Source organism: Neovison vison, chromosome 13, assembly GCF_020171115.1.
Source record: "Neovison vison isolate M4711 chromosome 13, ASM_NN_V1, whole genome shotgun sequence".
NCBI classification, from domain to species: Eukaryota; Metazoa; Chordata; class Mammalia; order Carnivora; family Mustelidae; genus Neogale; species Neogale vison.
The window spans coordinates 84,801,499-84,817,509 of NC_058103.1; the positions used below are offsets into that span (position 1 = coordinate 84,801,499).

Below are 16,011 nucleotides of genomic sequence, written 5' to 3' on the forward strand. Positions count from 1 at the left end.
AAACACATGCATTAAAACAATGGCCGAAGAACACAAATTTAAGTATCACACTTTGTAATCCCTCTCTGCATGACAGAATAGTACAAATTTCAATCCTGAATTATCCTTTGGACTCAGAACACAGACTGTGACCCACATGATTTTTCAGTCTTCCTTCTTCTTGAAATGAGAGGGTTGGGATGATGACCACACAGGGGGGTCTCAAGTGCAGACAAAAGAATATCCATTTTTATGGCCTCGGTCAGGAGGTAACTTTATAAAAAGAACCTTGTAAATGTCTACCCCATTTTCATAAAATGAAAATATGTGAGCTATTTTCCAGAGTCTCCCTCCCACCCTGATAATCATCTATCAGCAAAATACCTAAGGTGGAGATGACAATTCCCAGAGTCACAAGAGACTTGTTGATATTGGCTCCTTCAGTAATGCGGTCCTTACAGTAACTGGGATCTGCTCTTTCACTGAAACAGTCAATGAAAAAAAAACAAAAGCAAAGAAGAAGACACTGTCCTTGAAATGCTGTTGAAAGACACTATCCATTATATTAAAAGCCCACATGATAAATTCTTTTTAGAATTCACTACCAGGAAAAGTATTACCATCTTGTAATAAACTGGCATTTCCTCCACTTCTTGGGCAATGGAAATCAAATAGTTCATTATCTTTTTTTAATTTTGGCTGCCAGAGCACTTTTAGCTAACTGTAAGGCTCATTTACAGTAATGATATTAGCATCAATAAACCCAACCTTTGTTTTAATTTCATCTATTGATGGCCTTATGGTATCTGTGTCATTATCTGTCAACTGTCTTAAATTCCTTTTTTAAGTCAATGGGAAATATTAAAAAGTCATACTTCCAGGTGTCTGACAGTTTCTTCCAGACAGCCCTTCATTTTTTCCCCCCAAAATGCCAGAGTTGTAGCTGACAGAGACAATACTTCATTTTTAAGGGAATGATGTACCGTATTAATAATTTAGTAGTTTTAAAATAAGAAAATTTTCTCTATCTCATCTCACACTTTTTTTGTGACATCTCCAAGATTTTCTTCTTTCTAGATATACATGTGACTACAATTTATGCTTTCTTCTAATACTTAGAAGATCATATCTTCTCCTCAATGAAACAGTATTTTAAAAGCTTTCTTTCTTTTTTTTTTCCAGTAACATATTGGCACACAATCAATATTAAGACAGAGAAAAAAAAGTGTATTAACTCAGTTACTTCCATTTAGAGCAGTGTTTTTTGATCTTGGCTATACACTGGAATCACCTGGGGAGCTTCAAAAATTACTGATCTCTGCACTGCCTCTGATTTCACTAATAACACGAGTTATTTGATCAGAGGTGAAACTAAGGCAGAGAATTTTTAAAGGCCCAGGTGATTTTAATAGGCAGCTAAGATTTAGAACCCTTGATATAGATTTTTTTTTTAGCCCCTGGAAAACTATAATTTCTTAAAATAGCATTAAAAATTTTTTCTTTTGTCATTTTCTCAGGATGATCGAAATGTGAAAAAGGATGGAACAAGTTTATTCCTTGTAAATCGGGCTAGAACAAGGTCATTGCCAAGGGATTAATTCCTCTTGGCTTTGAAATCCTAATTACCTGCCTGCTAGGTCCACAAGGTTGATCTTGCTAGCAATTTCAGAGGGGAGGTTGTTCTCCAGGATTGCCTAAGGGAGAAAACACATTTAAAGTTTGTCATTTGGAAGACAGTGTTTTGGTTTTTTTTTCCCCCCTTAGACGCCCTCCTAAACAAGGTGATATTCTGGACTTTTAGCCAAATCACTCAAGAAATCTGTATTTGAATGTGCCCTGAACCAGATGAGCTCTCAAAGTCTGATAACTCAATGAGTAAGCCCTGAGTTCTTATTTCATTAAAAATATGAGCAGGACTTCCACACAGTAAATCCCCACAAAGTCTTATGAGCACAATTTTCAGAGGTACCAGAAATTTTAAAGCAATTTAGCAGGCAAATGCTCAACTCCCCTCTTGGGGGCTGACTCTCATCAGTAGAGATCCACAGTAGGTGTGGGGCCCCTGACAGGGTTTGTCTCTCCTTAACTGGAGTCACAGCATGTTAACTCACCAGGGCAAGCACTCTACTTATGCTCTCTACTCAGGGGCATCCAGCCCTCAAGAGCAAAACTATTTTTCCTTTTTTTAAAAGAAATTAAGTGTGGGGTTTTGTTGTTTCATTTTATTGTGCATCCATCACCAAAATCCAGTTTTTTTTTTTAAAGATTTTATTTATTTGACAGACAGAGATCACAAGCAGACAGAGAGGCAGGCAGAGAGAGGGAGAGGAGGAAGCAGGCTCCCTACAGAGCAGAGAGCCCGATGTGGGACTCGATCCTAGGACCCTGAGATCATGACCTGAGCCGAAGGCAGCGGCTTAACCCACTGAGCCACCCAGGCGCCCCAAAATCCAGTTTTAAAACATTTCCAACAATCCCCTAAATTCCCTCAAGTCAGTTTGCAATCAAGCTCCACTCCCATCCCTATGCCTAGGCAACCACTCATCAACTTTCTATATAAAATGTGTCTTCTCAGGATATCTCATACAAATGGAATTACACAAGGTCTGGCTTCTTTCACTGCTTAATTATTTTGAGATTCATCCATAGTGTGGCATGTTTCAAGAGTTCACTACTTTTTTAACACTGAATTGTATTCCACTGTATGAATATACCAGGTTTATTTATCCATTCACCTCTTCATGGACATTTGGGTTGTTTCCAGCTTTGAGCAATTACAAATAAAGCTGCCATGAATATTTGAGTACAAGTCTCTATATGGACATACCATTTCTTTTCTCTTGGGAAAAATAGCTAGGTGTGGTTTTAGATTATAAGGTAGATATACGTTTAAATTGCTAAATTCTCTTCCAAAGTTGTATCACTTTACATTCCAACTGGTAATATAGTGGATGAGAACTCCAGCTCCTACATATCAGGTCACGAATTAGTATAATCCTCTTTTCAATTCTAGCTGTTTTAAAAAGCAGATAGTGGTATCTCATTTAATTTGCACTCCCTTAATGTTTAGTGATTTATGCATCTTTTCAAGTGCTTAATTGCCATCTGTATATTTTCTTTACTTAAGTGTTGATTTAAAACTTTTGTCCACTGTTTTGAGTTGCTTTCTTACTATTGATATAGTTCTATATATATTGTGGATACAAGTCCTTTATCAGATGTTTTACATATACATTTTCCCTATCTGTGATTTTTCTTTTTGTTCTCTTAATAATGTCTTTCAAATAAAAGTTTTAAATTTGGACCAATGGTAAATTTCAATTTGTTCTTTTGTTCAATTTGTGTTTTTAGTGCCACATCAGAAAAACCTTTGCCTAATCCAGTATCACAAAGATTCTCCCAAGTTATCTTCAAGTTTAATAGTTTCAGACCTTACATTTATGTCTATGATCTAGTTGGGAGTTAATTTTTAGATAAAGTCAAGGTATGGATCAAAGTTGTTCTATTTGGGGGAGGGGCTTGTTTTTACTTTTAACATATGGATATTGTCCTACCAGCATTTGTTGAAAAGATTACATTTTGCACTGAATCGCCTTTGCAAGTTTGTGAAAAATACTTGCCTGTATATATATGGGTTTATTTTGGACTCTCTTCAGTTCCATGGATCTATTTGCCTATCTTAACGTTAATGTCACACGATTTTGATTAGCCTTTTATTTTTTGCCTTAAAAATCATTATATTAGGAACACCTGGGTGGCTCAGTGGGCTAAGCCTCTGCCTTTGGCTCAGGTCATGGTCTCAGGGTCCTGGGATCGAGCCCTGCATCGGGCTCTCTGTTCAGCAGGGAGCCTGTTTCCACCCATCCCTTTGTATGCCTCTCTGCCTACTTGTGATCTTGCTCGCTCTCTCTCTCTCTCTCTGTCAAATAAATAAGTAAATAAATCTTAAATAATAATAATAATAACTTAATTCCTATAAATATAGAAAGTTTACTGCAATATATCTTCTTTTCATCTTCACTCCTTTGTGCTTAGTGTATTATGTATGACAATGTATATATATGTGATATATGTAACACAGCATTATAATTATTCTTTTTTTTAAAGATTTTATTTATTTACTTGAGAGACAAGTAAATTTATTTACTTGAGACCCAGGCACCCTATAATTATTCTTTTATACAATCTTGTTTTTTAATAACATTGGAAGAGGGGCGCCTGGGTGGCTCAGTGGGTTAAGCCGCTGCCTTCCGCTCAGGTCATGATCCCAGGGTCCTGGGATCGAGTCCCACATCGGGCTCTCTGCTGAGTGGAGAGCCTGCTTTCCTCTCTCTCTCTGCCTGCCTCTCTGCCTACTTGTGATCTCTCTCTGTCAAATAAATAAATAAATAATCTTTAAAAAAAAAATAATAACATTGGAAGAAAAGTAAGGAAGAATATATTTATGTAGCTTTTTATATTAACCCACATATTTCCTATTCTTAGCACTTTTCATTCCTTCCTGTAGACTTAAGTTACTGATACTGCTTTCTCTCAACCTGAAAGATTTCATTTGATTTTCTCACAAGTTACACTTGCAAGCAATGAATTTTTTTCTTCTTATTTTTTTTAAATCTAGGAATGTTCTTATTTCATCTTCATTTGGTAAAGTTAGTTTTGCTGCATATATAATTCTTGGTTGACAGTTTTATTTCCTTTCAGCACTCTGTCTTCTGGGGTCCAACGACCATTAATCATGTAACTGTTTTCTTATATATCATAACTCATTTTTCTCTAGCTATATTCAAGATTTTCTTTTAGTCTTTCAACAATTGACTGTGATGTATCTAGGTATGGATCTTTTTTTTCTTTTTAAAGATTTATTTATTTATTTATTTATTTGACAGAGAGAGATCACAAGTAGGCAGAGAGGCAGGAAGAGAGAGAGGAAGGGAAGCAGGCTCCCTTCTGAGCAGAGAGCCCGATGTGGGACTTGATCCCAGGACCCTGAGATCATGACCTGAGCCGAAGGCAGCGGCTTAACCCACTGAGCCACCCAGGCGCCCCTACATTTTTCTTTAGTCTTTTTACTCTCTCTTCTTCAAACTGAATGATTTATTTATTTATTTTTAAAGATTTATCTATCTATCTATCTATCTTAGGAGAGAGAGAGCACAAGCAGGGGGAGTGGCAGGTAGAGCAGGCTGAGGGAAAAGCACACCCCCCGCTGAGCAAGAAGCCCGATACAAGACTTCATCCTAGGCATTTGTTTAACCAACTGAGCCACCAAGGTGTCCCCAAATTGGATGATTTCTATTTGTCTATATTCAAGTTAGGTAGTTCTTCTGCCATTCTCCTATCTGCTCAAGTCCCACTAATTTTTTGTTTCAGTTATTGTACACTTCAATTCCAGGACCCCAACCCTATTTTATCTAACAATTTCTATGATTTTATTGAAATTCTGTTGAGTCACTGGCATTGCTTTTTCCTTTAATTCATTAAATATGGTTTCCTTCAGCTCCTTGAACATATTTATATCAGTTGCTTTGAAGACTTGGTATGCTAAATCAAACATCTGGAGCACTTAGAATCAGTTTCTACTGTTTCCCCTCCCTTTATGACACGGGTTGCATTTTCTTATTTCCTTTTGCATGTCTAATAATTTTTGGTTGAAAACTAGATATTTTAGATAACATATTGTAACAACTCTGAATTCTGAATTTTTCCATCTTGAGGGTCATAGTGGTTGTTTTTTGGTTTCTCTGGTAACTTCCCTGGGCTAAAAATTTCTAAATTCTGCTTCTCGAGCAATATGTAGCCAAAGAGGTCTCTGTTTAGATTTTTTCCTTTGTTTTTAATTCTAAGCTTGGCCTTGGGGGGGCCACCCTCTGTCTGCATAGGTGAGTGTACAGCAAAAGACTGGTCAGAAGTTAAAATCAAACACCTTGAGCCAATAAGATCTCTATTCTTTTTTGGTGGATCTATGTGCGGGCTGGGGAATGCATCAAAAATTCAGTTCTAGGTTTAAGTTCTGCTCAGTATAGGATATGTGAAGATCTTATCAAGCCCACTATGGCTGCATCATTTTCCAGAACTCCCTATTAAATCCCCAGTTAATCTGCCAGTTCATTTCTTGCCTGAAACAGACTAACAATCTCAGGCTAATGGAGTCACTGACTTCCTTGTTAGCTTGCCACCAAGACCACCATTCTGACAATGGTCCAAATCAAGTGAACTCCTCTAGCAGTGGTAGCAACAAAGTTGCTGGTTTTCACTGCCTTCCATTCTCTGATTGAACTATCTCACTTACAGAGACAGGTAGGGATGGGAACAGCCCAAAGCAATACACCACAGATTTGCACTATTCTTACCTGTAATTCAGTAGTTTTCTTGAATAAATGTCTTGGTTTATTATATGACTCTGGTCTATTTTTAGAGCAGAGAAGTGGTTACTTTGACATTTTGTCCAGGTTTACAGTTTGTGGGGGGGAAAGGATTTGTTGATCTACTTATTCCTAGTAAAAGTAAAACTACTTTTTAAGAGAAGTAAATCGTCATAACAGAAGTAAATCTTCTATATTTTTATTTTAATGCTTATTTTCATTTCAATCTTACTTCTTGTTTTAATGCTCATACTGATCACATAGATATAAAAGTACATTAAAATGTTATAAGTAAAATATAAGTTGAAGATATTTTGATTAGTCTTTATGAAACTGCCTCTACCCTTCTGGTTTAGAGCTTAGTAGATTATATGTAGGTCCTCCTTATAACATTAGGTCAAAGTAGAGGGTCTGTAAATGGAAAGTTAGGAAGAAAGGAAAAGAAATAAGAACACAAGAAAGCAGTCAAAAGGGACAAGGAAAGGAAGAAATCTAAGCAAATAAAGGAGTAACCAACCTGTGTATAGTAGATAGTGAAGATGGCATGGGATCTGCTGCTGGCCTCGTGAACATGAGTAGCTGCTGTGATTCTGTGTACATAAAGGAAAACAATTAGGATAAGTATTGTTTATCCACAGCGGATCTTTAGTGGGGAAAAAAAGAAATGTTAGTGCCAAGGTTCACAGGTGAGAATCATAAAACACCCATATTTAGTCCAGTTTAGTTAGGAGAGTGATCCAAAGATGGCAGAAGCATCATTCTAGGTACTGATATCTGAGAATAAAATGCAGTGTAGCTTCATATTAAACCACGTTAGAACACATTTTAAGCAATAGAAGCAAAAATCAGTGTTGAAAAAGGGGAATACTAGAGTGTCATCAACATGGAAGAATACCCCTAATACAGACCCAGTTAAGTAGGACAAATGAAGGTAGAAAGCTTGTTGGAGAAGCATCAAAGAGAAAGTAAAATATGAGTAAACACTAAATATTAGTCTTACAGTGTCAGAAAGGAATTTGAAATGAGATCTTCAATTATGTCAACGTCATACTTAAGCCAGGTGAAATTCAAAGTCTTCTTCAGAAATTCATTGCAATATTAATCATATTAATCCTTAAAGTCAGAAGAGCCTTCCCTTCATCTAAATCAAAGTCAATCATATTTCAGCTTAAGATCATGTCATGGACTTCTGTCCTCAGAGGAGCTGGAGAATTTAAGAAGAGTCAAACTCCAAAGTCGGGTCTCAAGGATAGAGAAGGTGAAGCCTGACACTTCATGATCAAGGAACCCAGGGTATCCTGAAGACCAGAGCAAGTGCCTCCAGGATAGTTCCATGAAACCCAAGGAGTGGAATGTTAAATTTAAAGGTCTTTCTTTACAGTCAATTAACTTGGAATTGCTACTAATAGGGTAAAAAGAAGACTAAATCCCAACGTTTTTTCCAGGTATAAAAGGCTATTCTTTCAGGCATATACTAATAACAGTCTGGGTATTTCCTAGTAACTAAAAATATGCAAAATTATCACAATTAACAATAGTTTATAGGAAAGTCTACAGTGCTTATTCATTGCAGATTCAAAACAGTCTTTCGGGGGTAGCATTTACAAGTATGCAAAACTAGAAGAAAAACAATTTTCTGAAACACTTTAAACTATATTGGATCTTATTTTTATCATGCCTACAGAGAGGACAATGCAGGCAAGAATATTTTCTTCAGTCAAAAAGTTATGTATTATAAGACAAAGCACAGAGTAACTATGGGCTTACTGCCCAATGTTATTATATCCAGAACAAACTCCACCTTCACTACTAGTGAGAAATGCACAAAATCTCAGCCACTGCCCCTTATCCTAAGTACATTACTGTTCTGAGAAAGGCCTCCTGATTGTGAATGTGGGGAAGCTGCAAAGAGAAGTATAATCATATACTCCAAAGGGGGATGAGCATACAGGAAAGAAGAGTAAGACAGAAAGAAGGACAGCAACAAATAAACCTGTTACCTGTTTGCTATTCCCTCCTCCAAGAGTTGAATTACTTGCTTATAGTTGGTAACTACATGTTGAGATAAACCTATCAGATTTGTGAGGGAGGAAAAAAGAAAATAAAATTTTTGGTAAAGTTTAACTTCTTGTTGGCCATTAACTTTATCCTATTTTATATCATATGATAGACAAGGATGAGAGAACTTGACTAAATTCTTTAAGATGGTAAATTATCTTTTTATTTACTTATTTTTTAATGGGAAGCCTACTGTCAAGCATTATGATAGGCTCTGGAAACACAAGTCTCTGCTCTCACAGAAAATGTAGTCCAGAATTCATATAGTGGTTATGCTAATAACAACAAAAAATGGTAATTCCTTACAATTGAGCTGTATAGGGTATAAGAAAAGTTCTTATATTATCTCACTTGGCCCTCACCAAATTGCTAAGGTAAACAGATACTATGTGTCCCACAAGATGGCAGACTCAATTTGACATACAAAACATACAGTATACTTGTCCCTACCCAAACGCAGTTTACAATCATGAGAACTTATACTGCACAACATAATATGGCCAAATGCCACAGGAGTAAAAGAGATAATAAACGGTAAGGAGATCAGAGGAGTGGCCAGGGCAGGCTTCATGGAGGGAGTGAGACTTGAATTCAGTCACTGAAGAATGGGTCAGCTTCAGATAGGTGAAAAGGAGCTTAAGGACATGAAAGTAAGTTTTTATAGGTAGTTACTGACCAGGTCAAAAAGTGCCTTCACCAAAAAAAAAAAAAAAAAAAAGTGCCTTCACAACTGAATCAGAGATATAGGGACAAACTAACTTTGGCGGCTCGATTGGTAAATATAATAATGCTAGAAATTAACAAAGCAATTTCAACATTGACTAGATTTCTTTATATTAAGAAATTATTGTTAAAACCACAATGAGGTATCACCTCATACCTGTCAGAATAGCTAAAATAAAAAACACAAGAAACAACAAATGTTGGTGAGAATGCAGTGAAAAGGAAGTCCTTATGCACTATTGATGGGAACGAAACTGGTGCAGACACTGTGGAAAACAGTATGGAGATTCTTTTAAAAATTAGAAAACAGAACTACCATATGGTCCAGTATTTCCACTATTTACCCAAAGAATAGGAAAACTCTAATTTGAAAAGATATATGCACCCTTATGTTTATAGCAGCATTATTCACAATAGCCAAAATATGGAAGCAGCCCAGTGCCCATCAATAGATGACAAGATAAAGAAAGTGTGGGATCTATATACAATTGAATGTTATTCAGCCATCAAAAAGAATGAAATCTTGCCATTTGCAGTGACGTAGATGAAACTAGAGGATATTATGTTAAGTGAAATAAGTCAGTCAGAGAAAGACAAATACTATATGATTTCAATCACATATGGAGTTTAAGAAACAGAACAAATGAACATGGGGAAGGTGAGGAAAAATAAAATAAGATAAAAACAGAGGGAGACAAATCATAAATGACTCTTAACTATAGGAAACAAACTGAGGGTTGCTGGAGCGGAAGTAGGTGGAGTAATGGGGTAATTGGGTGATGGGCATTAAAGAGGGCACTTGATGTAATGAGCACTGGGTGTTATATGCAACTGATAGATGACTAAATTCTACCCCTGAAACTTTTTTAATTTTAAAAAAGATTTTATTTATTTATTTGACAGAGAGAGATCACAAGTAGGCAGAGAGGTAGGCAGAGAGGCAGGCTGAGAGAGAGGGGGAAGCAGGCTCCCCACTGAGCAGAGAGCCCAATGTGGGGCTCGATTCCAGGACCCTGGGATCATGACCTGAGCCGAAGGCAGAGGCTTTAACCCACTAAGCCACCCAGGTGTCCCTTAATACACAATATGATAACTAAATTGAATTTAAATTTAAAAAATTTTTTAAATTATTTCCTGATCTTTAGGAAAAAAAACACTAAAAACAAAAACAAATAATAATAATAATAATAATCAGTGTAATTAACCACATCAGCAGGATAAGACAAAAGTCATATGCTATGGAAAAGCATTTGTAAAAACACAGTAATTTTTTAAAAGATTTTATTCATTTATTTGAGAGAGAGAACACAGAAGGAGAAGCAGACTTCCACTCACCAGAGCCTGATGCAGGGCTTGATCCTAGGACCTGAGTTCATGACCTGAGCCAATGGCAGAGGCTTAACCATCTGAGCCACCCAAGCACCCCAAAACACAGTAATCTTACTAAAACATTTTTAGCACCCCTTCTATTTCCCTTCCCTGCAAATTTAATCCTAAAGTTATCAAGCTGAACAGAGCAGGGTAGGCTACTATGAAGGTGAGGGGCTGAAGTGATGGCTACAGTGACGCAAAGCAGGGTGAAGAGCCTGAAAGGAGGTGGAGTGTGTCCACATAGGGTTGCCTGGTACAGATGGCCAAGACAAGCCTGGGCAGGGTTGTCCACAACCTTGTTTGTTTGGGTCCACACAAAGGGAAAGCCTGGCATGACAGTGGGGTGAGGAGGGTGACTGCACATGTTGCATCCTGGCCCAGAAAGTCAGAGCCTGAGGGGGCTGAAGGGAGCATCCATGTCAGAGGCAGGGCTTCCATGTCAGAGTGGGGAGGTGGACCAGCAAAGGGATACAAAGACCAAGAGGGGTATAGAATGCACCTACACAGAGGGGAGCTAAGGGGCAGGCAGCCCCACACAGAGTGCTGGAACTGTGGAGACAGGACCCAGCAGAGGGTATCTAAGCACAGCCAGGCAAGGAGGGTACCCACGTGAGAGAGAGAAGAGTAATGGCAAGGAGACTGATTACATGTAGGAAGGCAGTTCAAAGAAGTACTTTCCCTGTTAAATAAAGGAATTACAAAGGTGCCTGAGTGACTCAGTCAGTTGGATGTCCTACTCTTGGTTTCCACTCAGATGCACTTATGGGATCCACACTGGGCTCTGTGCTCAGAGAGGAATCTGCTTGAGATTCTCTCTTTTCCTCTGACCTTCCCTTTGCTTGTGTTCTCTCTTAAATAAATATGTCTTTTTAAAAAATAAAATTAAGGAATTACAAACATGAAAAGGGAGAAATTGAGAATGAACTCTGTTGTGTTGGACAGCAATTAGAGTTACTGGTATGAACACAGATTACCTAGATCTGTCCACTCAGAAGGACCACACATTGCAACATCAATACATACATAGCACCTATATCTTAGCTTTAGTTTCCAAATACTACTCTCCAGCAAAAAAAAAAAAAAACAGGTAAGGGCACCTGGGTGGCTCAGTGGGTTAAGCCGCTGCCTTCGGCTCGGGTCATGATCTCAGGGTCCTGGGATCGAGTCCCGCATCAGGCTCTCTGCTCAGCAGGGAGCCTGCTTCCTCCTCTTTCTCTCTCTGCCTGCCTCTCTGCCTACTTGTGATCTCTCTCTGTCAAATAAATAAATAAAATATTTTTTTTAAAAAAAGGAACCGGTAAGATAAATAAAAGTAAAAAGAAATGGCTGATACCAAGACTGAGGCAAAGAAAGTAGAAGGTAAGCCTGGAATACCTCTATGCCAGAAAACAAGGAGGCACTCAAAGAATAACAGTGACATGTTAAAATGTCACAGAAATACACTTGAAAGGGATTCTATTGACTAAATTTGGAATAATTTGAGCATCAGAATAAAAAATCACAGTAGCAGAAGATAATTCATTGAATAAAATAGACAAGCATGAATCTATATTGACATAAATAAATTGAAAATAAGATGAAGATGGGATAGATACATGATTTCATAGTACTGCCCCACAAACACTTGTTGATTACAAAAGGAGAACAGCAATTCTAGAGTGAAGAAGGCTGGAAGATATCATCTTGAAAATCATGAGTAATGGGACATATCAAAATTGTATACCACTTGATGGTTGTCAAGTTCATGAAAGTTAAAGAGAGACCAAGGAAACTTTTCCAAACCAAAGAAACAACCTAACAACATGAACATGTGAATCTCAAATGAGCAATTATTGGGACAATTAGAGAAATTTAAATGGGCTCTAAGGATTAGATGGTGGTAACATGCCAAAGTTTATTTTCTGATTTGGGTGGTTGTGTTGTAATGATACAGGAGAACATTCTTGTTTGAAGGAATGGAGAGAAAACACCCTAAAATAATCAGGTGAGATGGGCCATTAGATTGACAACTCACTCTCAAATGGCTCAAGAAAAATGTTTATACTGCACTTGCAGCTTTTTAAGAAGTTTAATTTGTTTCAATGTTAAAAAACAAAAACCCTTAGAAAACTAGGGAACGGGTTCTATGGGTGGCTCAGTCAGCTAAGCATCTGCCTTCAACTCAGGGAAACTCTATTCCAGGGTCCTAGGATAAAGCCCTGCACTGGGCTCCCTGCTCAGCAGGGAGTCTGCTTCTCCCTCTCCCTCTGCACCTCCCTCTGCTTATGTTCTCTCTCACTCTCTCAAATAAATAAATATAATCTTTAAAAAAAGAAAACTAGGGGGGAAAAAGAGAATTCCCTTGATCTGCTATGGCAATGTTTCTCAAGCTAATCCAAAGACTAAGGCCAGTTCTCAAACTATTATTACTATGTAATGAGACAGATAAAGAAATTTAGCAATTTTTATAACAATGTGACAGAGTGATTTTACATCTTTTGAACTGTAAAAAAATTGGGGGCTTGTAATTAAGATGTCATTTTCATTTTTCTAGTAACTCATCTTTATTTTACTAAAGTGTTAGTTTGCCATAGCTTGGAATTAAAAAGCAAAACAAAAAAACCTGGTCCTTTGCAGGGCACCTAAGTGGCAGTCAGTTAAGTGGCTGACTCTTCATTTCACTCAGGTCATGATCTCAGGGTCCTGGGATCAAGCCCCACATTAGGCTCCATGCACAGCAGGGAGTGTACTTGAGGATTCTCTCTCTCCCTCTACCCTGTTCCCCACTTGCACACATGCGCACACTCTCTCTCAAATAAATACATTTTTTTAAGATTTTTATTTATTTATTTATTTATTTATTTTTTAAAGATTTCATCCATTTGACAGAGAGAAATCACAAGTAGGCAGAGAGGCAGGCAGAGAGAGAGGAGAAGGCAGAGGCTTTAACCCACTGAGCCACCCAGGCACCCAATAAATACATCTTTAAAAACAAACAAACAAACAAACCTGATCCTTTGCTATGGACATTTTTACAAGTGTGTGATAAAGAATATTTATTAAAGGGGTGCCTGGGTGGTTCAATGGGTTGAGCCTCTGCCTTTGGCTCAGGTCATGATCATGGGATCCTGGGATTGAGCCCAGCATCGGGCTCTCTGCTCAGTGGGGAGCTGCTTCCCCCTCTCTCTCTGCCTGCCTCTCTGCCTACTTGTGATCTCTCTCTGTCAAATAAATAAATAAAATCTTTTTTTAAAAAGTATTTATTAAAAACAAACACTATTGCAAACATCATACTTAATGGTATAACATTGAAGCTTTCCCCTGGAAACAAGACTAAATACTGCTAGCACTTCTATTTAATATGGTACTAGAGGTCTTAGTTAGTGTAGAAAGGCAAGGGGAAAAAAGGTTTAAGAAGTTAAAAAAAAAATTAAAAAGAAAAAAACTTTTGTGCCGATTGAACACACAGAAAATACAAAAAACCCCCACAACAACAAAAAACTGGGGGAAAAGCAATTACCTACCCCTTTATGTTAAGATTAAGATCAAGGCAAAAAACATGATATTATCTTTTCTTCACTTAAATGACACCAAGACCCTACAACCACTGGCCTCTCATGTGCTTTGAGTAGGGCTGTGTACATTTCAGATTTCAACTTAACCAGTCATCTAATTAATAAACTTTTTAATGGGAAGTAATAGGCTACCCCCTTCCTTTCCTTTGCTTTAGGCAACTATCAAGTTCTAGCTCACAATTCTAAACTAGAACTGTAAGTTCTCATATTTATTTCCTGGAACACCCTGCATAGTATAGGTATCTAGCATGTACCCAATAAATTCCCATAGAATTGGTTTCAAAGCAGAAACCGCTTTCCACTTAGTAATCATATTCACAGAATATATGTGCCTGAAGATAGAGCTACATAGACACAGATATAGGCAGGCAGATAACACAAATAAATGAATGAGAAGGCAAACATTTAAAGAACTAAAAGTTTGCTGTAGGGGTGCTGGGTGGCTCAGTCAGTTTAGAGTCCAACTCTTGATTTCAGCTCAGGACATCATCTCAGGGTTATGAGATCGAGCCCCATGTCAAGCTCCACGATCAGCAGGCAATCTGCTTGAGATTCTTTCCCTCTCCCTCTGTTCCTCCCTCCACTTGCACGCATGCATGCTCTCTTTTTCAAATAAATAAATAAAATCTTAAAAGAAGAAGTTCACGGCAATGCCATTAGAAAATGGTAATGGAAGTAATAGTTCAATGTGCCTATCTAGGGTCTTAGCATCCCAGGATGGTACTTGAGCTCAAGGCTCCTTCACTAAGAAATTCAAGGACTGCTGACCTATATTTGTCATGATTTAAGAAAGTCTGACCAACTTTCAAAAACATGTAACCCAAAGGACCCAAGAGACCTTTTGTTGGGTAGAATTATTTCCTACCAACCATACCCTACCCCCACAAGGGTTTGCTCCATGAAGGTCCAAAAGAGTCCTGAGACTTCAGTCCAGTTCCTATCACTGGCCTTGGGTGTATCGCCCAAACTGAATGACCTTGCATAAGTTCCTACCTTCTCTGGGTTTCAAGTACAATGCCGATCAAAGAATCTATAGTCACAGGTTTCCTTGATGTACAGGATTCCATCCCACTGATCTCTCCCTATATCCTAGGCAAGGTTCCCAGTTCCAACCCTGTTCCAACTAGCTGTGTGACTTTGGGAACACCCTGTAGCTTCTTGCAGCTTCATTTTAGCTTCTGTGCAAGGGGGACACTTGGACTACATCTTGGGTCTCCTCTAGTTACTCCCCCTACCACACACATATATATTAAAATAAAATGCAAAAGTAAGAAACTTTGACAGCACTGCATCAACTTCTGGTCTGCCCTCAAAGTACTGCTTTACACAAAAATTTATATGCACAGAGGTTTATGAAGTAAACTACTGGCTCCCAGCAAAGTAAATGATATTTTTTGTTTGTTTCCAGGCTGCTTCTCATGATGGAACCTTTGGGAAAAGACACAGGTAGCAGAATCTGTAACTGGCAGACTCCATTAGCCATGCCCTGATAAAGAGACCAGCTCTTGATCTTTTGTGTCCATCTCTTTGTTAGGAATTAAATTAGTATATTTCTGAAGGAACAGGAGCATAAAATTCAAGCTCTTTGTAAAGTGGGCCGAAGGGGTAAAAACTTCCTGTACAAAAGAACACAACTGTTCCTACATCATAGTAAGACCCAGTCTAGTAGGATAAGACAGATAGTACCATACACCAAATATCAGTACTTAATAAGGAAGCAGCTCAGACCAGTGCCATGTGTGACAGCTCCTCATCTCCTTATCTCCACCAGTGAGAAAATCACCCTGAAAAGGAGATTAGCTGATCTGAAAATCAGTCCAGGCCCTCTGGACCTGCCACGAAAGACTCCACCTTATTCCATGCCCTTTCCCCCTTCCTTCACTATTCTTTAGACACACTGGCCTCTTTGAAACCACCCAGCCCTTCTCTTAGGACTCTTGCTCATGCTGCTCCTTCTGTCAGAA

General features: G+C 38.1%; 1 protein-coding gene across 5 annotated transcripts in view; it reads right to left on the reverse strand.

Moving 5' to 3' along the window:
- Window positions 1-16,011, reverse strand: part of STARD9 (StAR related lipid transfer domain containing 9) — a 123,762-nt gene that overhangs the window by 45,931 nt on the left and 61,820 nt on the right. For all 5 annotated transcript variants that reach the window (XM_044231581.1, XM_044231580.1, XM_044231579.1 and 2 more), the window contains exons 8-11: window positions 8,342-8,411; window positions 6,859-6,931; window positions 1,606-1,673; window positions 364-461 (exon numbers count right to left, since the gene is read on the reverse strand). In XM_044231581.1, the coding sequence (XP_044087516.1) occupies window positions 364-461; window positions 1,606-1,673; window positions 6,859-6,931; window positions 8,342-8,411 (309 nt within the window). The remainder of the gene's footprint in view (window positions 1-363; window positions 462-1,605; window positions 1,674-6,858; window positions 6,932-8,341; window positions 8,412-16,011) is intronic.